Consider the following 27,830-nt stretch of genomic DNA (forward strand, 5'->3'; position numbering starts at 1 on the left):
AACAAGCCCAGTTCCCTCAACCTTTCCTCATAGGAGAGGTGCTCGAGCCCTCTGATCATCTGAGTGGCCCTCGCTTCAGATGAGTGCTACACCCCTTGAAGAAACATGTGGGAAAGCAGTTCTGCATCCCCCTGGAATGGTCAAGGCCATTTTTCCGTCATCATCGAGAGCAGGAGGAATGGTTTGAATCTATTGATACAAAGGTATGTGACTCTAAGGCCCCTTCTGAAGATAACAAGACCCTGCTCTGAGATTGTGCAGAAGCCGTGGCTTCTCTGAGCTCCAAGCAGGCTGGGTATACTTGTGTTAAAAACCTGCCAGAATCAAGGTCTGTGGATCTGCAGCACCGTGAGGCTGTGATACAGCAGGGGAGGGCATGGCGGCTGCATTTTGTCCCACATTCTGCTGGTTCACAAAAGGAGCTTAAAATAAAAATACCAACTGAATTGTTCAGCATGTAAGCAGTGCTTCCCGAAGAGCTGCAGGTCCGCTCCGACATCCCTGCCTGCCAGCATCATTGATACATATTTTATATACAGTCCTGGTAACATAAAAAGTATCTCTGCTTTTAAGCTGCAGCCAGAAATAAAACCTAACCTTGGAGCTCTGCTTTCCTCGGTGCTCTCTGAAAAAGGGACACTTCACAGCAGCAGAGCTTTGAGGGGAGCAGAGCTCTAACAAAGCTCGAGGGAGCGATGCAAATGAGCAAAACATCTCTGGGAAAATTAGGGAAACTCACTGATGTTGTGATGAAAGGTTGTCAGTGGAGGTGGTGACAACTGAAGTGCATTACCCATGGGTGCTGCTGTAATAGGAACAGGTGTTACCATCCAACCTGTCTGCAAACTGAAATGTGCTGGCTGCCCGCCAGCTGCCGAAAAGAGGGGAAAGCAGAGCTAATGGCTGCATTGTTTGGGGGGAGCCCTGGGTTCCTGTTATTTGGTGCCTTAAAAAAGAAACAGATAATGAGTGCTGAGCAACCTGGATTTTTCCCCTTTTTTTCTAAACTGAAGCGAAGAGCACTTTGAAATGATGATAATAGCGTTTGATGTCAGTCTCAAGATATCCAAATTTATTTTAGTCTGCATTAAAAAGAGTGAACTGGAGCATTTCTGTGGGAGGAAGAGATACCCACCCATAGATACCTCTGGGATGTGAGCCTCTATCACCTTCTATGTGCTTGATTTCCATTTTATTTTCTAAAATACTGTACATACCTCTGTTGGGATGATGTTGTGTTTATATGTTCTGTTGTTTTGTAATTTGTTCTGTGTCTTGTTTCTGTATCTTTGATTTTTTGCCATAAATGTGGCATGGGTCGTACATCCATCAGTATGCAGTTCAGCTCTGGGTAGCTTAGAAGAGGCAGAATGTGTGCTGGAAAAAAACAGTGAGTGATTTTCAGATAGAAGATTTCTAAATAATGATAATAATAATAAAAAAGAAGGTGATTGAAGGCTGTAGCTTTTATTCTGACAGGCTCTAGCAGTGCAGTGCATCCTTTGCTCGTGTGCTCCCGAGCTGCTGATGTGGGAGCACACGAGACAGAGATGAGAAGCTGGGAAGCATGTGTTTTTTGCTGCCATTTTAATCACCAAGATCTGGAACGACTGCTCCCTGTCCTGCCTTTAGGACATCATGCGCTCCAGTGGAGCTCAACCACAGAAGAAAAATTAAGTTAGTTTTGTTCGTCTTCACCCACATCATACATCTCAATTTGATGAATTAAAACCAGATTTTGGGTTCTTTTTTAACTAACTTTTCAGCTGGCTGACATGTTGTCCTTTGAGTCTTAATGCAGTTCATGCTTTGTGATCAGTCCTCAATGAAAGAATTCCTTTTGGATCACATTGCTGTTGTTGGCTGGTTTCGAATCAGCTGTTCTTAACGTGCTCTGGTTGCTGGGAGGCTATTTCTCACTGTTGGGAGTATGGCATTTTTCAGGGTGCTCAGATGAGGCCATTTCCATCCTGCCATCCACGCCTGTGTGTGGTTTGGGCAGGCTGGGTTTCCTTGCTGGTGAAATGTGTGTGGCTGAAGTGCTGGGGGCCATTTAGAACATTTGAAAGGTTTTAGCTGGGATGTGCAGTTCAGGCACTAAGCTCTTTATCGGCTCCTCTGCCAACAGATTGCTCCTATCTGCAGGCTGAACTCAGGGTGTGGGTGCTCTCTTTGTTCCACCTGAAGGTGAAAACTCATCTGTACCTGAGTCTCACTTTGTGCAGCATTTACTTATCAGGGAAAAGCAGCAATTCCTTGTGTTCTGATGCTCCATGGTGGTTTTGTTCTGCTGATGAAATTCTTGTGGTCGCTTTTTCAGCAAACTCCTCCTCATTTTGTGATTACAAATGGAGAAACCAATAAAGTGTTTAAAAAAAAAAATAGGAAAAAACAAAATATTTCTAAGTATTCAGCATTGCAGTGGGCTATGGCTGGTGACTGCACAAGAGAGATGTTGGTATGAGAAGTGCAGTGGGCGCACCCAAGCGAGCTGTGTGTACGTCTGATGTAGTTCACTTACCCCTCACTTTTGAATGAAAGACAAGGAGCAATAGCCCTAGTAAACATTCCTTGCAAAACCCAGTGCTCCCTAGTGACTGTGTTTACTCTCACAACTGCTCAAATAGCAGCCACAGATATTTCCCTTCCAATTTCCCTTCCAATTTCCCCCTGCAAAGTCATTAGGTAAGTGTGCTGTGAAGACCAACAAGCCCTTACCCGACAACAGAGCATCTTCCCCAGCCCTGCTATTAAAGAGAAGTACTCGAATTAGTTATTTCTAAAGTTAGGGATTAGTTATTTCTACAGATGGGATGCTCCATCCCTGTAGGTGTTCAAGACCAGGTTGGATGGGGCCCAGGGCAGCCTGGTTCTGGTATTAAATGTGGGGGTTGGTGGCCCTGCCTGCAGCAGGAGCTTCATGATCCATGAGGTCCCTTCCAATCCAAGCCATTCTATGATTCTGTAATAAAGTTAAAATTTGTTTTTAGTCATTCCTTTTTATTTATTGCAAATTACTTTGTTGTCGTGGCTAATTTTTGAAGATCTGAGAACTGTTGAGGTGCGGTGTCGGGTTGATTGGTTTTGCTTTCTGAAAGGAGAAAAATACAGTCATATGCTGCTACAAGTAAGAGAGCAACTTCTAAACCTTGTCCTGGTTTGCATGTGGTTACCTCCATCAAAGGGGACTGTGACAGCCAGAAAGACCCTGCGTGAGAAGTTGGCTTTTTTCCCTATTCTCTTACAATATATTTTAATTAAATAATATCAATTACAGATTTTTCATTTTGTTGTTTGAAGTTAAAGAGCTGTAGCTTATGGTGTGCCGTGGTGAGCTGCTAGGTCAGTATAGAAGATCACCTTGGAGGCCATGGAAAACAGCAGGAGCTGCAAGGACAGATATGAGAACTGGGAGGGTTTGTTTGCCCAAACTGCAATGAAGAGAACTACGTGAAAAGAAAAGATGTGAAATACATCTGCACAGATCCTCCTGCTCGAGGAGGCTGTTGGTCAAGAGAAAAATGTTCATGGCTTTATTTGGGGATGCCTGGATCCTGAGCTTGTTCTCCTAAATACATTTGGTGCGCTGACAGTGCCATTATCTGTTTGCTCCTGAAGCAGTGCAATATTTAGCTCCATTTTTGTAGAAGGATAACATTCGGAGTGAAGTCTTCTGTAAGACTATTACTGGGGCTTTTCTTAGGAGCCAATTTGTGGTCTTTAGGTGGTCTTTGAGCCTCTCTTAGTCTCCATCTCACCTTTGTCAGGCCTCAAAAGAGCTTCATGCTGGAAGCAGTGAGCACGGTAGGATGGGTAGAGCCAGATCAAGGTGCTACTCCTTAAAGAAGAGAAGGAAGCTTCACTCTTCATGCATGCAGAACACAGTGTTCAAGTACCCATTGCTAGATGGTGAAAGTATTTTGTTGTGTGTACTGTTTTCTGTGGCCAATACTATGAATTACATGACTTGGCAGTGCCTTGAGCCGACAAAACAGGGAGTACAGTGACAAGGCAGACAACTATTAGCTTTTAGCATATATGGTTTCCATTCCTTACTTTCCATTCAAGTTTGTTATTAAGGAACACAGTATTACAAAGAAACAGAGTGAATTTTCATTTTACTTCTTTTCTTTTATTATTTTTTTCAGTTGGCAAAAAAAATTCGTGAGAAGTTTAACCGTTACTTGGACGTTGTGAATCGTAACAAGCAAGTGGTGGAAGCATCGTACACTGCTCACCTCACATCGCCACTGACTGCAATCCAGGACTGCTGCACTATTCCACCGTCTATGATGGAGTAAGCATTGCATTCTGAAGTTACTGGTGTTGTCATTTAATATGTGAAGAAAAAAGAGGAAGGTATTTATTTTACAAAAATGGCGTGTATTTTTCTTCCACTTCGATAACTGAGGAAAATGGGAAGGCAGTACTCCAGACACGCTCTTTAACCTGTCCCCTATGTGTACGTTTCAGTGAGGAGCTGTAAACAAGGTCTGGGACTTGGCTCAAACAGAAAAATAAAGGCTTGTTTAAATTTTAATTGAATGAAATAGGCTTTTATACAGAGTGAGTCTGTGTGCAGGGTACCTGCTTTGCAGTGAGGCACTGCTTAGCCTGGATAACTCTTCTGAAGCTGGTCATGGGACCTTTCCTTTGAAGTTCAGAAACCAAGATCACGAGTTGGTCTGTCCATCACATGCTAGAAGTATTGCATTACAGCTTAGTCAAGATGATTTGCTGCTGTTTGATACACAGAGATGTACAGAAACTGAGTACATTGCTTGGAAACCAAGTCTGTTCAGTTTGTTTTGGTTATAAATGCAAGAGTTTTGAAAATGCAGGCAGTTGGTTGTCTTTAATCATCTTATATTATGTTCCATATTTACAGGAACTTGTTTACATTTCCTAATTGTAGGAAGGTGTGATGGAAGGTCTGATTTTTTCCAGTAATAGTGCAATTATTTCTTTTAAACAATCATCATTTTAAATGCTTCACTTCCATATGTGCTTGAAAGGAACAAAAGTAACATTCTTGTCATTTGTTATACACAGCAAACTTTGATTACAGAGTAAATTTTCATTATTTATTCTCATCTGATTTGAAAACATTTTAGAGAGGAAGGTAATTTGGGTAATAAATATTAAAAACATCTGTAATTTAGCTTTATAAGACAGCTTGACTCTTAATGTCAGCGTTCTTTCATCTTTTTTGAGGTATGGCACTAACCTTTGTTTGTGCACGGTTTTAGAATGCTCACTGCATTCAAATATGTGCTATGAATCTGTGCCTGAAGAGAAAGGTTTCCTCAGCTTATGTTTATTTTGATTGGCTTAAAAGGAAGAAATCTGGATAGAGCTAAGCATCAGGTGGTTCCAGAGTACCTCTCTGTTTGGTTGAGGCAATGGGATAGGTCTGGTGGCCTCGATGCAGCTCCTACTGGACAGAGTGGCCTTGTAATATGCTAGTGCCTCTGATGCTAAATGGGCAGGCTCCCGGCAGCATTAGCAGAAGGGTCAGGGATGAATTGAGGATGAACACCTTTCAGCTGCCTGGTGTCTCTGTGCAGGGGCTGACCACCAGCAAACTTGAAAGCAAGGGGTGAAGAAAAGGAAGAATGAGAAAATTTATAACCCCCTCGTCTGGGTTGCATAATTTTTAATAAAAAATGAGCTGCTCTTAGCCTGGAAACTCATGAATTTCTTTTCATATCGTCCTTCAAAACAGCTTACCTTGGAAGTCCTTCAGAAGTTTCTTTTCCTGTGGTGGACTCACATGAGAATCCATCAACAAAAGCAATTTAAAAAACAAACAGGAGGCCACAGCTGGCAAAGTATAGGCATGGATTTTCTATTTGCAGGGCTCCTCATCTGGGCTCTGTAACACTATTTTCATTATTTAGTTATTTGGCTTCATAATAACAAACCCTCTGAAGTGGTTACCAGATTGGTCTGTCACTCTGCAGCATCTTACAGACTTTGCTTCAGCAACAGCCTGTCGAGTGTTTATTACTGAAGAGCTGCAGTATGGAAGTATTGGGAATATAGCCACTGCCATCTTTAGGAAGCTGTCTGCAAGTCATACTGAGAAAGAATGTAAAATCTTGTTTTTCCTGTGAAACGGAACTTCCAAGTTGTTAGGATTGTGCTGGTTGCCATATTTTCCTTTGTCATTTCTCTCCTTCCTGCCTCTCCTCCCTGTTGGTCCTCCTTCCACTTTCCATCTCCCTCAGGGAGATTTTCCACTTTTTGGTTAAATTGTCTGGAACAAAAGGTAATGGTGGTATTCAAGGTAGCATTACTAGAACTGGTATCTAACACAGGGATGCCAAGAGGAAGGTGAAATTGTTTATGTGGAAGGAGATGTTTGTTCATCTGTCAGTTTGATTTTCTCACTGTGTGGTATGGCTGTGCAAGTGGTTGAAAGGCTCCCCTTCCAATTAAGTCATCGAGACACCAAAATGCAAAAGATGCTGTTCTGTAAAAGGATGTGATCCTCACTAAAAGCAATTGTACTTTGTTTCTGTCCATCTGGAATAACCTGAACGCTTCGACAGGAGTGGAAAAACCCCTGAGATGTCCTTCATGTTATTTGATTGCATGTTACTACCCATTAAAATAAGGCATATCTGTTAATTGTTCTGCTGGAAAGCTGTACCAAAGATTATTAGAGCGTTATAATTTAAAGTGGTTTTCTCTACATTTTTCTTCTCCAAATATCTTTGTTTGTTTGAAAGTTCTATTGCTATGCAACCTTGTTAGTTCGTATGAAATGGAGATAATGAAATACTCCCTAGAGAACTGAAGTAAACGAAGATACCAGGCCACTAGAAAAAAACTTCAAAATAATCTTATTTGTTGTTAGCATTAACGAAATTATCCACGTGTGGCTTTGTGTATGCTTGTATTCATCTTGAAAATCTGAGCACTGGCTTACAAGACGGCTTGCTGTGTTGCTTGAGATAAACTGTGAGGACAGAGGATACCACACTCTGTGACTGTAAATAAATGATATGAAACAGAACCAACAAAGCACAAGCTGGAACATAAAATGAACTTGGTGCTTAAAGTGCTTGTTCAGTGGAGCGGTGAGATATGATAAGGAAAACATTTATTTTATTGCCATTATGTGATGTTGGCTTCTGCACTGAAGAGCCCCAGTGGGTAAGTTTCCATGCAGCTATGATTGCAGCCTGTGGTGAGATGCATGCTGCTCTGAATCAGAGTGAGCAGGCTGACTGTGCTGCTTTTGGTTGCAGTACTGTACCCAGCATACAGCAACCAAACTGGTGTATCTACCATCAGTCGTGTACTTGTCCTCTCCACCGAGATGGGCTTGTGCAGTGGCACTGTCTTGCTTTGGAAAATAGTGAAAATTAATAAACTAAATATGGCAGATCTACTTGATGAGGCAGTGCAGCTGGTGGCTGTTGAGCAATTCTGTAAGTGATGCTTCCATAAGTCTTAATTCAGCAAACATTTAATCATATGCTTATGCTCATCTGGTTTACCAAAGCATTTTGGTTTGTGCTCACATAAATGGAAATGAATCATACAGTTAAGTATATATGCAAGTATTGCGAAGCAGAGGTGGATCTTTAGCTTTTGCTGTTCCTTCCTTCAGGTACTACTGTGTGCATTTTCTATTCTACCTAAGATTTGGAAATGAAAAAAACATAGTGGCAATGGAAGGGGAGAGAATAGGTGAGAAGAGCAACCAGACAACATGGCTTCAACAAGCACAGAAGCAGATGGCACTAATATTCCACACCCACTCTCACATATGGGCCATATTAGTGCCCATGAGGTCAGAGCGTGGCACCTTATGCCTCTTTCCGTGGCTGTGGCCATGTGCAGGAGGATCCTGATGCCACTGAGATGAGTACAGCCTGTGGCATTGCTCCAGCCAGGCTGGGTTAACACGGGTAAAGTGCTCTGGGCTCCTAGCAAGGCAGATTGGTAAACTGATGGGAGATAAGGAGAATGGAAGTCAAGTGACGTGAATCTACTAATCCTTGAAAAAACTCCTTCTGGAAAGTAAGGCTTTGTGTTTCCTCACTAATAACGGCTGCTGAAGAGAGGCTATGAAAACAGATCTCAGACAGTCTCCAGACATTCTATTAGGGTGGTCAAGACGATGTTTTAATTAAAGTATCTTTCTGCTGAAGGGGATAACGCCTTTGTGTGCAAGAGGGTATCTCCTGTTTGTCACCAGACGCTTCTGTCCCGTGAAGGCCTTCACTGGGTTCACAGAATCCTAGGATAGCTTGTGTTGGAAGGGAACTTAAAGCCCCTCCATCCCCACCAGCTCAGGCTGCCCAGGGCCCATCCATGGCCTCAGGCACCTCCAAGGATGGGGCAACCACAGCTCTGGGCAGGCTGTGCCCAGAGCAAGTAAAAACTGTGTTGGATTGGATAGTAGTGAGTAGATCAAGTAGGTGAGTTATACTGAATTTTTGCAGCTGAAGGAAAATCAAATGCTTTCCACATGGAAAGAAAAAAAAAAAGACTTAATTTGGTGGTGTGTCATTGTGGAGTGGTCATCACCTGCGAGGTGTGCAGAACAGCCTTTTTGGGAGGAATTGACTGCTGGCTGTCTCATACGGAGAGCTTTGGGAGGAGGGGTTGTGCAAGGCCAGCTTCACCAGGTGGGGTAAAGGCACTGTCACACAACTGGCTGCTTGCAGGCACCGTTTGTGAGTACAAGTTTTATGGAATTGGCATTCTCAGCATGTCAAAGCCCTGTGTAACTGCAGTGAGATGGCTGCAAAAAAAACAAAAAAGGAGGCTATAGCTTCTCATTCACTTGCATTTGTTAGGGAATGTGCAGCTGCCTCTGCAGCTTTTCCACCACAAAAGCAGAGAGGACGTTTTTGAAGGGAGACAAAGTATTCCTAAAGCAGGCCTCCTCCTCTCCTCCCTGCCCCACTCTGGCTCTCAGTGCTGTCCTGGTACGTGCTGGGAATGTCCCCCCATCTCCTTGCCCCCTGAGAACAGAGGTGGGTTCCACTGCTGGAGTCTATGGAAGATGGTCGCAGGTCCCCTGGAGATGCATGTTGCTATGCAGTTAATGCTTTCCTGCTAACGTTTGTGTTTCAAGGCAGCTGGAAATCTGGTTTTGTTCCTCACTTAACAATGCTGATAAGTGCCCAAGGAATGCATTTTATCTAAATTTATGAAAGGAGATGGAATGGAGAAATATTTGTTGGCAGCGCTGTGTTACGCACCCATAGCAGAGCTGTTTGAGTAAGGGAACTTACAAACCTGTGTTTGAAAATCATTTACTCCCAGACTATGGTGCCGCCTTCAGAAGTGGTCTGGATTTTCCTCTTTAAACAGATGGTTAAATATTTGCTAATGCAGTTCAGTTTTATCGCAGCTCCTTCAGTGTTTATCTTTCCTCTCTGAGCAGTCAAGTGGGAGATAACGGGGATCCATTCTGTTGCTGCAATATCTTAAGAGCTGCACTTCCAAAGCAGAAGTGGGTGGGCCACACTAAGGGGAATTTAAGATGCATTTCCTCTTCTTATGGAGTATCTGCAGTAATGAGTGTGGGTTTCTAGAAGATGTAAGCAGCATGCACAGAGCCAGTTGTGGCACCTTGTTTTGTTCTGGAACCACAGCAGGAAATTGTTTAGGAAATGGCTAAATGGCTAAATACGCTTTACATACAAATATACTTGGACTTTTCCAAGCAGGACATGAAGTAATCAGAGCAACTTCTGTGCCTTGCCCTAAGAAACTGGTGAACGGAGTCATCAGCAGCTTGTTAATGAGACTGATCATACAAAAACTGTTTTTCCAAGATTCTGTTTATGTGGCTCCTACTGTACCTAAGGATTTAAGCACACAGAATATGAGTGAAGACCTTTTCCTACTACTAGGAAGATGTGCTTAGCTGAGAATCTAAAACGAAATGCCAAATTTTCATTGAACTTCCATCATTCCATTTGCATCCTGAAATTGTCCTGAAATTGGTGTGGGTGGAACAGGACAGAACAAAATGAGTTTCAGAACAATGAGAGCCCCTCAGTCACTCTCAAATGTCGTTTCTGTGCACTGCTCCCTCATTTGTCCCCAAACTGAAACTGTGCAAAAGAGGCTGATTTACACTGCAAATTCAGGCCAAACAAAATCCAATTGGAGCTCACTTGAACGCTGTTTTGATGTAAGATTCAAAGCTCCTGCAAATTTATTTTATCTTCTGCATTTGCTGATCTCCTGCTTGTAAATCCTGTTGAAGGAGAATAAAAATGAGTGCAGCCTGATGGGAATTAAATGTCTGAAGTTCAAAGCAGTTTGCACATCAGAGCAAACGTCAATCAAATGAACATCTTGCAAGCCAGGCAGGGAGTGCATTTCTCCATGGGGAAGAGATCAAAGTGGGAGTCGCTGCTCTGTTTGCTCCCTCGGGATGCAGTTTCGATCGGTTGTTCATTAAAGTGAATCCAGAAGGAAGGGATTTTTAGGGAGAGGGGGGTGGGGGAGCAGGGCTGGTCTTGAAACTGAATTTCAGCCAATGTTTTGGGGTTTTTTTCCTCTTGTTTGAGTAAGTACAAAAACTAATTGCTTCTAAACATAGCGTTGTGGGTTTTCTTTTTTCCTGGTAAGGATTTTGGAGGATGTCCATAAGGGTTGGCTGTGCCATCAAGCTTTGGAGCCAGATTCCAAAAGCAGACTCGGTCAGACAGCTCAGTTGTTCACTTTGCCCAATCTGTTGTCTTTTCTGCTGGCAGAAGTGGGAAATGCTGTTAAAAACTCAGCCTTCCTCATACGGGGATCAGTGCTTGCCTGTAAATCCTGAAATGCAAATCTGAAATAACTTCTTCCAGAATAAATGACATGAAGGTGTGCACAACTCTGGAAAATGTGCCCCGTGTACATACGCTGTATGGAACTTGTATACAAACAGTAGGGAAGGTACAGCCAAGGAAAGCAGTGGTTGCTGCAAACACCCATTGCAGTGCTGAGGCTTTGGGTTTATTTGCTGCTTTAATGTTGATGATCACCAAAGTATTTGACAGCGCATAACTGAAACAGCTGAGAGCAGCCGTAAGAAGCATGCAGGAAATTCGCCGCTGCGATTAAGATGAGTGTGAATGTTGATGTGTCAGCTTGCCTCGGTGCTGCCTCTCCAGGTTCTGTTCTGGGCTTCCTGAGCACCCACACCTGTGCCAGGAGCTGCTCTCTTTCCTCTGGGTCCGTGTGTCACACAGCTGGCTGTGTCCAACACGATGCAAAACAAGGCATTCCAAGGTGAGCAGTGCTCAACTGCAGCTGGCAAGCTGATACCTGCTCAGCTCAGAGCGGGGGATGACAGCTCTGTCTGAGGGCTGCTGTTTAATTCATGGCCTTATAAAAAATTCCTCTTCTGCCTGTTTTATTTATACCGCTTTCCCCTTAACTTTATTCTCCTTTTGCTACGTGTGTGCTGTAGTAGGAGAAAGGAGGGCTGATCTAGGCTGCAGGACTTCTTTTGCCAGCTCTGTTGTTGATCATTTAGGCATCTGTCCCTTCTTTGTCCTGATGGGCAACAGGATTGTCACCAACAAAAGCGAAGGGACTTGCCTGTGTCAATTCTTGCATTGAAGTGCTTTGGCATGCTCGAGTAAGAGGAGCAATGCAAAAAGGCTGAGGCAGGGGAGCAAGAGGTAGCGGTGGCCATGAGGTGGCCATGGCTTGAGGGCACGGCTGGGCTCAGTTCTTCTGTTTTTGCCTTCCCAGAAGTGGGCCAGAAATGGACCTAATGGTCATCTGCTCGAAACCCTGTGCTAAGATCTGCTGTGAGGGAGTGATGTGAAATGCAGCTCAGCAGCTTCCAGTGCGTGAGGAAGCGATGGAGCAAAACAGTCAACATTTTAAACCCAGGGAGATGCAACCTCCCCATGGGTAGCTGGCAGCCAGTGGTGTGAGAGTTGCACGGCACGAGGCAAGTGCCATTCTGAGCGAGTGTGAGAGGTGATTTGGGCAAAATGTAATGCAAGGACAGAGGAAAATTCCAGGTGATTTTGAATTAAAACTCAGCATTTATTGAGACGTGGATAATGTTAGTTGCTAATGAGGTATCCTGTTGCTATCGCTAATAGGTTTTGATGGGAGCACTGGGGCAATTAGCTAACATCCTGAAAAGTCATTATCCTTCCCTAAGAGTTTGTCTAAGGGTATCCCTTGGAAATATTTCTCCAGCACTGAGATGTGTAATTTGCAGTCTCTAGCTCTTCCCGAGCTCGTTTTGCTCAAAGATAAACGTGTACTATGTGAGGCCCATCCTTTGCTAATTAATCTGAGCCTTAAGATTCGTTATCCAACAAAAGAATGAGCACCATTTCTGCTCACTGGGTAGGAGCAGTTTGTGTGCACTGATGTTGCTGTTGAAGGACTGAGGTGTGGGAAATAATGCAGAGAGAGGAGAGAGAACCCACGTGTGTCCCACTGCCCTGGGATTCCCTCTGTGCTTTCTATACTGAAGTACAGAGAAGAAAAAAGCAAAAATGTTCACTCTCTGCATATCTGTATCTATGTGGTGATTTTCAGTGTCAAAAAATGCATCTTTTCACTATGTTATATATCAGAGCTATGTTTAAACTGTCACTATTCTAAATAATTCTTAAAGGATTGCCTGTATGGAGGGCACTTAATTACATCCATCTCACTTTCCCTTTCTTTTAAGTCTTTTAAGTTTGAGAGGGGGTCATGGAGCATTGGTGCCTCAGTTGTGCACTGACACATTCATCACTAACATAATTACATTAAAATGTGTACTGTGTTTATGAATATTGATGAAATGACTTAGCAGCATGCTTAAGGAGACACTGTTTTCATTGATGCTTCTATGCTACCATGAAGACACTAAAAAGGTAACAAATAGTAATCAATAATGATTTTTTCTTCCTGCAAATTCAAAAATTAAATTTGATTAGGTTTTCTTTGAAAAGAGCCTCTACTCTCGTGAGCTTGGACCGTGCAATAAAACTGGGCTTCTTGTGACTCTGCAGCATGGCATTTAACCTGATGCAAAGGCCAGAGAAGTGTCTGTGGTTTTGTTGTGTGTTTGCATAAAGGACTGGTTATTTGTGAATCAGGAAATCATTCAGGAGTGCACTCCTAAGCTCTCAGGAAATGACTCTTCCACTTGAAGAGCACACTTCTGAACATGAGGAAGGCTGTGTTGCACTGTTTGCTTGGAAGCTAAGCCTCTGCTTTAAGCGAAAAATGCAGCCCAGCCTTCAGTGTGGCTGTGCTGGCATGAGAGGTGTGCAGGATGCCAAGCTGCAATCTCTGCAAGCTCCTGTGCCTGCTTCAGTAGTGCTTGTTTGGCTTTGTGACACCAGCATTTCTGCAAGTGGATCCACTTACATATGGAAATGATGATCTTAAACCTACTAACAAACACTTTTCCTCAGCCTTCACAGATCTCCTCTAAGGTACTTCTGTGTCCCACGTCTGAGTATCCCATAACCAAGAGATGGGCTCACAGCAGGTCCTCTGTCTGGCCGTCCTGGGGCAGCTGCTTCATTCCTTTAGGAGGAAAGGGCTTTGAACAACAGGACTGAAAGAAAAGATACTGGAGTAGGAGGGATTTAGTTTGCTTTAAAAGACTTGCTTCCTGCAGTCAGAACATGACATTTCCTTGCAGTAAACAGTTCCATCTGTCTGTGGCCTCAGTTTTTGTTTCTGTTAAGTGTTGTTTTAATGGGATGATTTAGAAGCACGTTGTTTTATTATCTGTTTGTGTCTAGGAAGCCCACCAAGTGCCCTACAAGGACAGAATGAGGCAATCCATCTCACTCTGTTTTTACTCCACACTTGGTGCAGCTTTTTGAATTTCAATTTCTCAATTACAATTTTCAGCCATAAGAATGGTGTTTGTTTTCTTTATTAGCTTTTCTCCCAATATTTTGGGCTTCCATTATGTTACAGCACATGGATGTGTGTATTTGTAGACATGCTTCTATATGCATGTGTACATGTGTATGAAGAAATATAACTGGTTAAACATCTATGTGCAGTTGGCAATCAGCAACTAAATTAAGAACGTTTAGTGTGTCTTCAGTGTGTATTGCTTGGAGTTAAAGTGAAAGCATTGGGATGGTGCTGGGTGAGGGCTGTGTGCACATATGTAAGTTATTGAGGTGCCATTGGTATGAATCAAGTCGTTCAAGATCTTTTGATGTACATATATTTTATCATTTGCTATTGTAGTCTTGACAGCATTGAACAAACTCTGGCTCTGCCCCTTTTCTCCCCATGACTTGCTTCGTGACAGCCAGCATTGCAGCAATTGCAGCAAGGCTCCTCACCCAGAATGTGATCTTCTGCAGGCCTCGCCTGCAGTTTCTTGTCGTTGCTCAGAAATAGATTGATGGTAGAAGAATCTCTCAGAGGAGGCAGATAGTTTCTGAAGCCCCAGACTAATCGCTGTAAGTCAAATGGCTTCAAGTGCTCAAGATCACAAAGATACTCACGAGTAAAATCGGCCTGTGTAAGTGGTACAAAACTACTTTTAAGTCTTTGAGAGCTTCAGAAATGTTTATAGTTACTTAGAAGCCTTCAGTATTAGTACACAAAAAGTGCAGTTAGTGTTGCTCTGACTCCTAGATTTTTTTCCTAAGGGCTCAAAGAAGAAATCCTTTTTTTCAAGATACTTGATATACTTTTTTAAAAGGTGAATGAGGAAATATTCATACTGGTGAAGGTTCAGCTACAGGAAGAGACAGGTGCTGATGGCATGCCTAGATGCTGTGCATGTATCCCAAGCTGGAACCTCTACTAATCTAGATGGAAGAGCTCAGACTTTCATGATCATTGCTTCCAAGTAACACTGCAGCAAGGAAAAAATGCAACCTCCTGTGATAGAGAGCAGATGCAGTCCAATTGTGATGAGTTTTCAGTCCCCTGGTTTTGGGTTTCACAGGTTTTCATGGGCCCTTAAAATATGTGCAGTGTTGGAGTTTCCAAACAAATAATTATTTCTCATTGGACCTTCGAAAATATTTATGTCCATTGCAAATGCTGTGTATGTTTAGTAGGTAATGTCAGATTGCTCTTCTAATGTCGCCTGTTGTCGTTTCAGATTCGATGGCAATTTTAACACCAACGTTTCTAGGACAATTAGTTGTGATAGACTGTCCACCACTGTCAACAGCAGAGCCTTCAATCCTGGACGTGATTTAAATTCTGGTAAGTAGTAGAGTTTGGGTTATTTTCCTTCTGTTATAGATTTTTTCCACTGGACTGTAACATTCCCTTGGCACAGGGAATTAGCACTGATTGCCATAGCAACGAGCTTTTATTTCTCCTTGAAACTGTCACAGTGCTCTTAATTTGAGATTTCATGATTGAAAGATGATACTTAAAGTAATGCCCTTAGCCTTAAGTACTTTATAAAAACGTCATGAAGATTTGATTTCAGCCTACCGTGGATAATTTTGTTGTGGTTTATGCACTTTTTTCTTCTTTTTTTCCTTCCAAGGTACTTTCCTTCCTAGGCATGTCTGCTTTGGCATCAATAGCGTCAGCTCTTGATGAGGCCAAACACAGAAGTTTCTCTGATCTTCTTAGCCCAGTTCAGCTAATGTGAGGCTGTGTTTGCAAAAACTGCAGCATATAGGAACATTCTGAAATATTCCCTTTTTCTTTGTCTTCTCAGAGCATTTCTGCCTTCATTGTCAACTCATTCATTGCGTTGACACACTTCAAGAGCTAGGAGTGTGCTTTAGAACCAAATGCATGTGATTTATCCCTGAGCAATTAAACTTTTGTTTCTCCAGTATGTCACAGATTTCTTTATTTTTCTTTATTTTTTTACATAATCAACTTGCATTAATACATGGCTTTCAGGTTCCTTAGTAGTGCTTTTGTCTAGCTGCTGTATCTTGCTTCTCAACTTTTTATGATGGTAGTGCTGTAAATTAGAGAACACTATAGATTTGGGTTGTAGATGTCATTTGGTTGTGTTGTTGGGTTTGGTTGTTTTTATTTTCAAAAAAAAAAAAATCCAAACCAAAACAGCCCCCTCAGGTTCCTTTTTATCTGGTGCACTGTACAGCACATCTCTGCTGAGCAAACAAGCTGATTTCCTGGTATATGTTTCATCACCATCATTTCTGTGCTGCTTTCTATCCTGAAGTTACACACACTAGCTGCTTTCCTGTTAGCAGCTCTCAAACTCAGCCTCTGGTGGGATCTTTTCTACTGTCAGAAGATGCCCTTGAGAGAAAAATGGAATGGAACGACTTAAATGGAGTAGCAAGAGGTTTCTTTGAGAACTGGCAGCTGATGGTACACACGTAGTGAAACCGAGGTTTGCTGTAGGTGAGCTGCAAGCAGTGAGTCCTCAGTCCTCTCCTCTAATGTTTTTTAGAAGTTCCAAACTTTTGTCACCTCTCTCTCTTGAAACTTTTTTTTCCTGGCTTGTGGTGCAGTTCTGTAGTACCATTTATCTCAGAGGATGCACATAGTAGAGAGCATTTTGTGCAGGAGCTGTTTCTGAATGAACCTATGTAAATGTATTTGTCTAATCTAAACTAATTCTGGTTTAGTTTAGTTCTAAACTAAAACTCACTTTGAAAGAGGGTGAAGAACAAGCAACAAAAGGTTTCCATGATTTTTCCTGTTCCTCTCTTCAGTGTCCCCATGCAGTGCAAGTGAGAATATCTGCTGCACTTTGAATCCGGACTCTAGCTGAAGTATTTTCCTGCACTGAGAAGCCTCCTAAGAGCTGCTGGTGCTTCAGGTTGTTTCACTTTGCTCATTCAGACTTTAGGCAGGCTGGGCAGCCACAGCTTCCCCCAGACTGTGCCATGCTGGCTCTTCCACTGGGACCCTGCACTGGTCAGCCATCTAGAGAAAAGGTTTGAAAGCCCTGTGTTCCCCTCTGCTCCAAAAGCAGGATCTCCTGCGCTCTCCTTTGCCCACGGTTTCCATAACCAGGCTGGCCAGTCCATCTTCCGGCTTGTCTTCCTGAATGGGCTGATCATTTCATTCTCAATATAAAACAATTCCCATGGGTATCTCTCTTTCCCTGCCTAAGTTTTGCCTACGAAATAAGCTGTCCTATAAAAAGCTCTCGGTCAAACATAAATTTAAACTCAGCTGTGCTTGGCCTCAATCTCAGTTCTTTAAATGTTAATCTTGGCTGGCTCCGTGCACAATGTAAGAAAGTGGGGTTGGAGTGGGGAACTTGTAGATGTTGGAAGGAAATGGAATCTGCACCACAGGCTCCAGGCAAGCCACAAGACCCAAGCTTTGGAGAGCCCCTGGTGCAGACAGCAGGCTTGGTTTCTAGGCAGAACCATTTGTTAAAAAGGGTAAGTGTAGCTCAGGAAACTTTCAACAATGAAGAATTTTTTTGTGTGCAATTTTTCTCTTTTGGAATTTTATACCATAGGAAATATAACCGTAGGGGAAGGGAGGAGGAAGAAAAAAATAGATGCATTTCTTGCAGCCCTTAAGAAATCCTGCTTTTGCCACTTTTTTTCTTGAGGTAAGGTGGAGGTTTTGTTTTTGTTTTTTGTTTGGTCTTGTTAGTCTTGGAAACGGTTTGTTTTATGTTGGCTTGAGTTTTCCATTTGGATTACTTCTTAGCCATTACTACAAGACAGATAAGGAAAGAGTTTTTATTCTTCAGATGGAATCTCAGGCTTCAGTCAGTTAGATTAAGATATCTGTCCTCACCATATGAATAGTCCTTTACTTATTAAATGACAAAATTGTGCCCAGCACCAGTGCTTTATGTTATCAGATTTCTCGTTTTTTATCTTTTTGGATAAACAGAGAACCAGTAAATCTTTCATGAAACAGACCCAAACGTCTGTTTCAAATCAGGCAGCGTTAGCAGAATGCTCTTGCCCAGGAAGATGAGGGGATGGGACCAGGTCTCTGTTCAAGGCCTTGTTGTCACATCCCACCTGTGACACTTGGTCAGTCGAAATATGGAGTGCTGTGGTCGTGCTCCATATGTTGTTATGCTTGGAAATGATAGGTAGGGTGGGTGGAAGTAGTTGAGCTAGCACCACCTCCAAATACTTCCCATCTGCTCAAGTCCTTTTAAGCTAGAAAGCCTCTAAATGAAGGGTTTGTTACCTCTTTGCCCTTCAGAGCCAAAACAGCTCCCCAAGAGTGAGCTTCAGGCTGGGCTCATGCCATCAGCAGAATTTTAATTGGATCTTTTGTTTCTGGTGAGAGCACATGAGCCAGAGTACAGTTAGAATCAGAAAATCCTGGATCAGGCGTAGGGGTCTGGAGAATTAGGGTATAAATATAAAATAAGCATGTTTGCTGTCTGCTGTTGTTTCTGAGGAACACTAAAATATCTTCAAAATTGTTAATTTTTAATGGAGGTTTCTCCCAGAAAGGATTGCACTGCTCTGAAAATTCATCTTTTTTTTTTTCTTCATGGTGGGAACCGTGAGGGCTGCAGCTCCATAAATGTAATGGTGAAGAAGAGGACTGTAAAAAAAAAAAAACAACAAAAAAACTCCTTTATAATGAGCAATTATGTTCAGCAGTTCCTTCTTCTTTTTTTTTTTAATACTGTTTGTGCTTCTCTTTGAAGATTAATTAGTTAATGATTTGACTATCCTTTGAAGATGTAAAGTGGTATCTAGAAGTGCTAACTGTTATCATATCGCATTCCCTTTGAAGTTTTATAAACTATCACACAGGACTTTCTTTCTAAAAGTCCTTTTTGCTTTCTTAGATATTTATAATTAGAGAGAACAACGATTCAAATGCTCTCATGCTAACACTCCCCAACTGCTTCTGGCTGCAGCAGTTTGGGGTCAGCTGGTGCCTCATGGTGGTGGAGGAGCAGTGGCTTTGCAGCAGTTTGGAGCTGCTGGGCACGTGTATCCCCAGGCTGTGCACCCAGGTATGGGTACCACTGACATCTTTGCATTTAGACTTAGATTCTGACTTCCTTCAAGCAGTGTGATGTCGAGGTTGGGCCTTGATTTAGTTCAGTTTAGAAGTGAACAAATTATTACATGTAGTCAGCAGCACCAAACAGTTTGTAATTTGTGTTACAGCAGGGAGATGGGCAGCTGGTTGCATTTGAATAACTTGAAAGTGCCAAAAAATGAGAAAGCAGGTTGATGTTTGGGTTGAAATGGGAGCTACGGGTCTTAGCAAGTAAATGGCAGCCTAGGAAATGAGCAGCAGTGAAGTGCCCTGTGCACGTATCTGCTAGTGCTGCCACAGAGGTCATTTGGGCGCAGTTGGCCTCTGGCCCTACATACATACATACATAGCTATGTATATATGAGTGTATCTGTCCATCTGTATAGGCCAAGATTTTGATGCTTTTTAAGCAGTTGGGTTTGTTTGGTTTGTTCTCCCACTTTCAGCTTGATAAATGGTTATCAAATACTTTCTGGGTCCCCACAGCCATGGCCATGCATCGTGTTCCTGTCTGCGTTGGCACACTGCTGAGGCATTCAGAAGTGATGGGGGGTTTTTGCTGGCAAGGTTTTGGGGAGGAGAATACAGCAGGTGCTGGGAAGGGGGCTGAGGAGAAGAATTTCTGGAAGGCCTAGTGATAAAAGCTAGAAACTGGGCATGGTTTAGATTTATTTCATTTGTAATGAAAAGTGATTTCTTTCCTGAAGTTTCAATTTTGGCAAAAGTAAACTTTCGCACTGCTGTGTCCCTGCTGTGCAAAACTGCTCATCTGTGACCAAAGGAACCTGCTTTTTTGCAAAACAGAGACGGCACTGATAAACTTGCTTCATCTCATGCATGAAGCCAAAATGAGGACTTCAGCTTAGTGAGAACTTAAGTGAAACAAACGGTATTTGCAAATTGGTTGGACTTCTGCTTGCGGGATCACGGGGGCAATGCATGGAAGGGGGAATTTCTTTACCAAGAGAGTGGTGAGGTGCTGGAACAGCTGCTCAGAGAGGCTGTGGATGCTTCATCCCTGGAGGTGTTCAAGGCCAGGTTGGATGGGGCCCTGGGCGGCCTGGTCTGGTATTAAATGTGGAGGTTGGTGGCTCTGCGTGTGGCAGTGGGGGGATTGGAGCTTCAGGATGCTTGGGGTCCCTTCCAAGCCAAGCCATTCTATGATTCTATGAAGTTCTTGAGGAAAACAGTGCACTCTCTTAAGCATCACCAGGTTGATGTTACCTCCACTCGGGGCAGAGAGAAATGAGCTCAGGCATCTGTGTGGGAAGCAGATGCCACGTTCTTCTGTTCCTTCCTTGGTTCTCTTCTTCACCTCATCCCATCCTGCAGCATCTTCTTCGAAGCAGGGATTGCACAAAGCTGCTGTCACTGGGACTGGTGGGCACTGTGGATATAAACAGCTGCAGCAGAAGAGGGGGGAACAAAGATAGTGGTTTTTACAGGGTAATTATTCTGAGCTGAATGCTGGGAGAGCAGCGTGACTGCAGCCAGCCTGGGAAACTTGAGAAAGTGCTAAACTGCTGTGGATGTGAACTGAAGCCATAGGCTGCTTGGGTATTTTGTTGTAGGGGGATCTGGCTGAGGTTTGAGATGTGCCCTGCAATGATTTCCAACCCCAATATTGGGGAATTTGATATGATTTGAATGAGATCCAGGAGATGAAGCTGTCTGATAATTATAAATAAATAAAATGATTATTTTTGGCCTCCCTCCAAGGAGAAATAGTAAAAGCAAGACGCTCAATAGAAGGTACAGAACTGTACATCACATGCTTCATGTAGACATGTTTTTTAACAGATGCCAGAATAGGTAATATTAATAGATGAGGTTAGAGAGGTGTAAGCAGCAGAACCTATTTTATATTTTGTGGTTACCACAATGTAAAAAACGTATAATTCTTTTAAAAGCTTTTTTTTTAACAGTTTTTTTAATCTTTATTAAAACTCTGTTGTGTTTTATATATTATGTATACACATTGTGTGTGTATATATAATATAGTTGCTTTAATCTCTTCCTTTCTCCTGCCTTGGCTTCTTCAGTCATGGTTATACTTCAGAGATTCAGAAATGTCATCCTATTAACCCGTACCTATCACCTCTCATGTTAGGTTTCTAAAGGACTTGAACAGTTTGTGAAGCAGACGTGAAGCTCTGGCCATCAGCTGGAGCTGCCTGTGGTTGGCCTTGGGTCCCTGCTTCTTCTCCAAGTAGCTATGAAGTGTCTGTTCATTATGCCTCCAAGTCTCATCTCCATTTGTAACCCCACTTTTTCCTGTCCAACTTTCAGTTCTTGCTGATAATCTGAAGTCAAACCCGGGGATTAAATGGCAGTATTTCAGCTCAGAAGAAGGCATTTTCACCGTTTTCCCAGCCCACAAGTTCCGGTGCAAAGGCAGCTATGAACACCGCAGCAGGTACGATGTGAGCCCTCCCCTTTAGTGGACACTGGAATTGCATCCCTCAAAAAACTTCCAGTGTTTTGTTTTTCCAAGCCGACAGCATTTAACGACCAGCTTCTATTGGAGAACTTCAGGTTTTCTTAGGTTTGTTTTTTAAAGTACTGATTTTCATTTTTAAGAAACTGAAGTAAAATAAAATTGCGTACAGGTTCCTCAGGTCTCCCAAATCAAATAAGTTGTAAGTAGCGGTAATCTGTAAACTGTTGGTCAGCCCACAGGCAAGATTTGATTTGTATTTGGCTCATGTTTGGTCCCTATTAACAAAGTAATAAGCACATAGTGTACTGACTGGGCAGGCATGTCGCTTTGGGAATGGGTGCTGGAAGGGTGACAGCTTGGAAAGGCTGTGGGCAGGAGCACTTCTGCAGTCTGCACCATTACGGGCAGCTGGGAAGCAGCAATAGTGAACATTTTCTGTTTCCACTCAGAAAATTGTAGGAAAAAAGGACTGAGTGGTGACGTGGTTTTCCTGCTCGGGGTAATAGCCTGCCTACTCTGTAAGCGTGCAGCAAAGCGGTTGTGGTTTGGTATTTCTCCCCTGGCCTTTGCTGCCAATATTATGCGTATGGATCAAGTGGATTCTTCTGAGAAAGTCAGAAGAGAAAGCTTTAGTCACTGCTAGGTCACTCATTAGTTAATTGCACCAGTTAATCAGTCTATGTGGGAGAAGCATTAACCCATTCCAGTACATTTCCACACAGCTGAATGCACAGAGAGCAAGCAGTGCTTGTGGTTGAACAACCAAATGTTTACGGGTGCTATCTTCTATGTATCATCAAAGCTTGAAGCTTGGGCTTGACCAAATCTGCTGTGGTCTTGGAAAGGTGTGATCTGAGGACGTGAGAGCTGGAAATACCCAAGTCTCTGTCAGAATTTTGACACTAAAACCGTTGGTGATTTCATACAAGTTGTCTAATCATGTGCTTAGTTTCTCCATAGTTAAATTAGAGCTTTTTTTTTTTTTTTTTTTTTTTGCTAGCATTTACTAAGAAGGTAGTTTGGACAGATTAATTAGTTAATGCTGAGTGCTTTGAAGATCAAACATGCTATTTAAGTTCTAGGTATTAGGACCAGTGAAGAGCTGCAGGCTGTTCTGCAATTTAGAACTGATTTGTGCCAGCTTTTTGCTGCAGAGCCTTATCTAAGACATTCTGCATTTCCTTGAGTGTTAATAAGATTTCAGTGGCTTTGATATAATAAAAATAGTGCCCGCGACACTTGACTGTAAGTGGCTTTGGGTCTAGGCTAAGGAGGGAAGAGAGTTCTGTCTTCTTTTCCTCTCTCTTCTTGGTGAGGTTCCTCCTAATTTGTTCCATGTTGAAACCTTGGCAGTAGAGCTTGTGAAATCTTTCACACATTCCTCACAGTATTGGACTACATCTGAGTGCCGCTTCACTGCAACTGTGGTTTTTTGATGTTAGCACAGATAGATGCATGCAGCACTGAGAGCCCTGACCAGGGGTGAGGCAGATGGACCCATGTGGTTCAGACTGCACAGGCCTGAGGGGTTGTGGAGCATAACCCGTGTGAAACCCTTCAGGGCACCAAGAGAAAACCCTTACTTGGCCAGAAGCCTTCTCTTATTGAAATAAACCAAGCACCCTATGCTAATGCAGCTCTACGTGGGCACACAGGTTTTTACTTGTCGCATTACCAGCAAATACCAACCATTGCACTTACTTTTTAATGTGAGTAATATTCCTGGCACCCAGTGTTTATCATTAAGCAGTTCTTGCTTGCCGTACTTAGTCCAAAGCATGGTGTAAGTTCTGCAGACAGGGGTCTCAAATATGAAGCTACTTCAGCAAAGTTGTTTATTTCTAGCTGAAAGCAACTGCTGTAATACAGGGAGAAGGATCTGACACCAGGCTTGGGTTAAAAACAAAAGGAAGTGGGAACGAGGGCATTTTCTTTGGGTTCAGGTCCTCTGCTGGTCTCTTCTCGTAGAAACTTCCATGAAATTCAAAATTCCTTTTATACTTTTTTATTTCTTCATGGGGGTGTTTTTGTTTTCAATTCTTGACCATTTTGCTTACGAGCATTTTAGTGGGAATGATGACTCATGCCATTGGTTTGCATTCCATTCTCCTTCAGGCCTGTCTATGTTTCTACTGTTCGACCTCAATCCAAACATATTGTTGTCATTGTGGACCACGGAGCTTCAGTCACAGAAACGCAGCTTCAGATTGCCAAAGATGCTGCTCAGGTCATTCTGAGCTCAATAGACGAACACGATAAGGTGAGCTTTCTGTATGCAATGACTACAGTTTCTTTGTTTTTTTGGAACTATGCTTGATACCTTCAGCCAAAGCAGTATTTTTTAGCTTGTGGTCCATGGACTCGTGGGGATCTGTGGTCTACCTCTAATGAGTGAAGAAGACTTGAACTCGCGTTTGGAAGCCTGTGCTATTATGGCGGAAGCATTTGGGCATCTTGAGGCTGAAAAAAGTGAAAACCACTGATCTAAGGAAAAATCTTGTTTCTGAGTAATCCTTAAATGCTCATTTGTCTTGGCACAGACTTTAGGCACTGCTCAGCAGTGTGATACAGTGTGAAATTAGGAGAACCACGCTCTGAGCTTGATGACTTCTGAAGTATGAGATTGCTTTGAGTAACTCATTTTTACCTCTGTGGCTGTCTTCTTGCACGGAGGAAATGGAAAAGATTTATTCTGCTGTTACACTGGAGTGATCTGAAACACGTATTACAATGTTTGGAAGATCCCCACAATATAGTATAAAAATGCTTATAGTTTAGCAGAATTAGTAGTAATTTAAATTAAGTGTCAAACATGCTTGTCTGAGTATAGACCTGTATTAAAGAAAATGAATTTGAGAGAGAGATCACTTGGTCAATAGCTCAGTGGTTATGAAACCTGTTATACGAGTAAATAATTACTGCTTTATTCTGTGACTTTCTTGCATCAGTCATAATTTATAATAAAGTATGCCACTCAGTTAATAAGACCAGTATGTTGAACGTATATTAATGCAAATGTTGCCACTACGTGCCATTACTTATTTACAGAATTAAAATTGATGGTAGATTCGGCTTGCTTTGATTGAAACATTAAAAAACCGTAACGCTTCTCCTGTGAAAACTTCCTAGGGGGTTTTCTCTTTTTCATTTTCTGTGTGCCCTCCACTTCTCTAAAGGAGCCCAAGGATTTACTGGAAATGCTGTCTGCTGATTTTGTGTTCGGGTACCTCCAGTCTGCTGAGGTTTCTGCCCAGAACAGTGTAGTTGCTATTGTGTGTGAGCAGTGTGAAGCTGACTTCATCTGAGAAACAAAGACTGAAGTCTCTTTTTCTAGAAATCACCATAAGTCTAATCCTTTTCAAATCTGATGGATTTATGCCTCAAGCATTTATTTCTTAACAATTGAATTTTAAATCCACAGAATCTCTTCAGTTGGCTTATCATTGTGTTTTCTATATTGGTTCATAAAGAATTATAATTGGTAAGATAATCCAATATAGTTTCTTCTCTTTCAAGATCTCTGTGTTAACCGTGGCAGACACAGTAAGAACCTGCTCACTGGATCAGTGCTATAAGACGTTTCTGTCTCCTGCCACCAGTGAGACAAAAAGGAAGATGTCCACCTTCGTTAGCAGTATAAAGTCATCTGACAGCCCCACGCAGCATGCAATAGGATTTCAAAAGGCTTTCCAGTTGATACGAAATACAAACAATGGCACAAAACTCCAAGGAAGTAAGTCTCTTCTGTAATCCTCTTTTAAATTTCAGCTTCTCACTTTGACAGAGGCCAAAGTCTGTAGTGTCTCGAATGTCCAAAAATTAAAAAAAAGCTCATGTTTTTATTAAATAGCATTTACTTATCCAAAATCTGCACAGGTGACGGTGGAATGTGGCCATTCCCTTTTGATTTATTCTACTTGCTGACTTTCCTTTCTTTTGAGCTATTATATGAAATTGCAGGAGCGACCTGGCAATAGCTGAGTTATTTGCTAGAGATGTGCAGAGGGATCCTTTAAATGAAAATGGCTGTTGCTGCAGGGTCATTGGCAGATTGCTAAAATGTATGTGTAGGGGTAACTCCCTAACTGGAATCCTTGGGAACTCATCCTCGCTACTTAGGGAAAAGGATTTCCTTGAGAATGCCAATTATGGGTGATATTTTATGGGATCTGAGGTTGGCTGGGTACATTTTCCTTCATCTGAGAATATCCTTCTGAATTTTGGTGTATGCATTATGGGCTTTCTCCTTCCATTTCCAAGCGTGGGGTTTTTTATGTGTTTTTGTTGTAATGAGGATGTGGTGAAAGATGTGGAAAAGATGGATATGAAATGGAGTGGCATGTTTTTTGCTTGCCAGGAAGCAGAGGAAAGCAAGTTCTTAAAGCTGTGCTCCAAGTGCTGGAGCCAGCGCTGTGGCAGGGTGGAGAGAAAGCAGGCTGATCTTTATCATCTCAGTCAATTCATTTATGTAATGCAGATCCCATAGCTTGGTGCTGTGACTGCTCAGATGATTGCAAATTTGTCATTGTTCTGGAGGGCCCCAGCTCAGATTGCCGTACAGAATATAACAAAGTTAAAAAAGAAAAGCCCAGGAATTAAAGTGCTTTTGAAAGACTGAGGGAATGTGCTCCTATTTCAGGTCCCTTTCCCTCAGTTTATAAGATGATTTTTGCTATTAAAGGTTTATTCAACTTCTGAGCTTTAGGCCACAGATAAAATGAAATGTTTATCTGTCTGTACATTGCTTAGCTGAAAGACAGGGTTGTCAGGGGCAGGTTTTTGCCATCCTCTGGCAAAATGATGAAAGGGGTGCGACTTTCTAGAGGGAAAAAAAATCCATTGCTGCTGAAGCTGGCTGGGATAAGACGTGTTAGTCATGGGTGGTTATTCCAAGAACATCGGCTGTGCAGTCTTACAACATCCTCCTACGTACCTTTTCTGTTTGGCATTGAGTGTTAGGATTAGAAGGTTTCGGTGTATTCTTCGCTGATGTGGAAAAAAGAACAAACACATTTTGTCCAGGTTTCATGTGGAACAATTATTTGGGGGCACATGTACGTGAAGTTAAAATGCAAGGCAAATGGCTTTGCGTTTTCTCTTAAGATTGAAGGATTCTAAAGACCTACTGTGTATATATCAAGCTTCAGAGTTCACCGAGCGAGACTGCAGAAGAGGATGTTAATAAACCATAACTTATGTTCTTAAAGTAAAGTCTTTTTATCTTTTTTTTTTTTAAGTAGAAAAAAGTATTATTCATATTACTGTTAATTTTCTCACATCCTGTTCCCGGAGAACAATGTGTGGGTGTGTCGGGGAAGCTATAGAGATACAGCCTTGCTCCTGAATTTGCATTGGAAAGCCTAGAAGGAAACTACTGGGATGTGAGAGAGGAATTGTGCTGCTGATCACGTCAGGATTTCCTGCTTTATGCCAGTTTCTATTGCAGTCCTGCTCAGGAGACCCTCATCCCAAACTATAAGAAAATACTGTGCCCCTGAGAGCCAGCGTCTGGGTTTATATAGAGTTGCAGTATACCTCCTCATACTTGTTTATGTTTAATTCTGATTGAAATTCATTTCAAGTCACGAGGACAAAAGATACAAATCAGAGCATTCGGGGCATTCGTACCTATTTAGGAAAAAAAAAGTTCAGTAGGAGATGGGTCAGCAAAGTTGGCCTGTAACCATCTAACGTCGTGTGCTTTGGATTATGTGGTGTTGCATGTTCACTACAGCATGTAAAACTTCTAATACAGAGATATAACGTGATGAAATCAGATTGTGTGTAGGCAAAGATTTGAATTTGCATCTTCAAAGGCTTCGAGGCCATTCGTGTAGAACAAACTCAGCTTGAAAAGCGTGTTTGGCGCCATGCAAAGCGAGTGCAGAAGGGCTGTGCATGGTGGTGTGTTTCTCAAGCACTGCTCTCCAGCCTACAACACAGGAAGACCAAAGGTGCCTTTCATCTCTGCCTGCTCATCTCCAGTGCACCACAACGTGTTGGTGGGGTCTGCTCTGCCAAACCCATCAGCGCGGCTGCTGGCTGGCTGGCAGGCACCGGATTAAGTGGGTGGTTGTTAAAGGCTGTGAATGGAAGTTTAACAACAAAAGCAGTAATTCTTAAGGCTCTGCTGTGTTCATCCACTGTGGATTGCTCTGAATCTTACAAATGAAGCTATTGCTATGTTTGTTTGTAAGCAGATGGAAGGAATCTTACCGCAGTCCTTTCCCGAGTTAAAAATCGAATGCAATTTCTGTTATATTTGTAATTCTTTTTTAGATACCGATATGGTCATAATTTCTCTCTCTGCTGGGATCACATCGAAAGATTCCTCAGAAGATGATAAAAAGGCTACTCTACGTGTCATCAATGAAGAAAACAGTTTTCTCAATAACTCAGTCATGATTCTCACTTACGCTCTTATGAACGGTGAGAAATGCTCTCCTTCCAATGGATGCAAATTCCCTTTTGTAGCACAACCAGTTTATTAAGC

General features: G+C 42.4%; 1 protein-coding gene across 1 annotated transcript in view; it reads left to right on the forward strand.

Annotated features, from left to right (window-relative positions):
- The first annotated feature begins 4,151 nt into the window (after positions 1-4,151).
- Positions 4,152-27,830, forward strand: part of CACHD1 (cache domain containing 1) — a 48,850-nt gene continuing 25,171 nt past the window's right edge. Inside the window, exons 1-6 of the mRNA XM_010716040.2 lie at positions 4,152-4,297; positions 15,071-15,177; positions 21,187-21,313; positions 23,453-23,597; positions 24,854-25,070; positions 27,617-27,766. Coding sequence (XP_010714342.1) covers positions 4,290-4,297; positions 15,071-15,177; positions 21,187-21,313; positions 23,453-23,597; positions 24,854-25,070; positions 27,617-27,766 — 754 coding nt within the window. The 5' untranslated portion in view covers positions 4,152-4,289. The remainder of the gene's footprint in view (positions 4,298-15,070; positions 15,178-21,186; positions 21,314-23,452; positions 23,598-24,853; positions 25,071-27,616; positions 27,767-27,830) is intronic.

This window comes from Meleagris gallopavo, chromosome 10, assembly GCF_000146605.3.
Source record: "Meleagris gallopavo isolate NT-WF06-2002-E0010 breed Aviagen turkey brand Nicholas breeding stock chromosome 10, Turkey_5.1, whole genome shotgun sequence".
Taxonomy (NCBI): domain Eukaryota; kingdom Metazoa; phylum Chordata; class Aves; order Galliformes; family Phasianidae; genus Meleagris; species Meleagris gallopavo.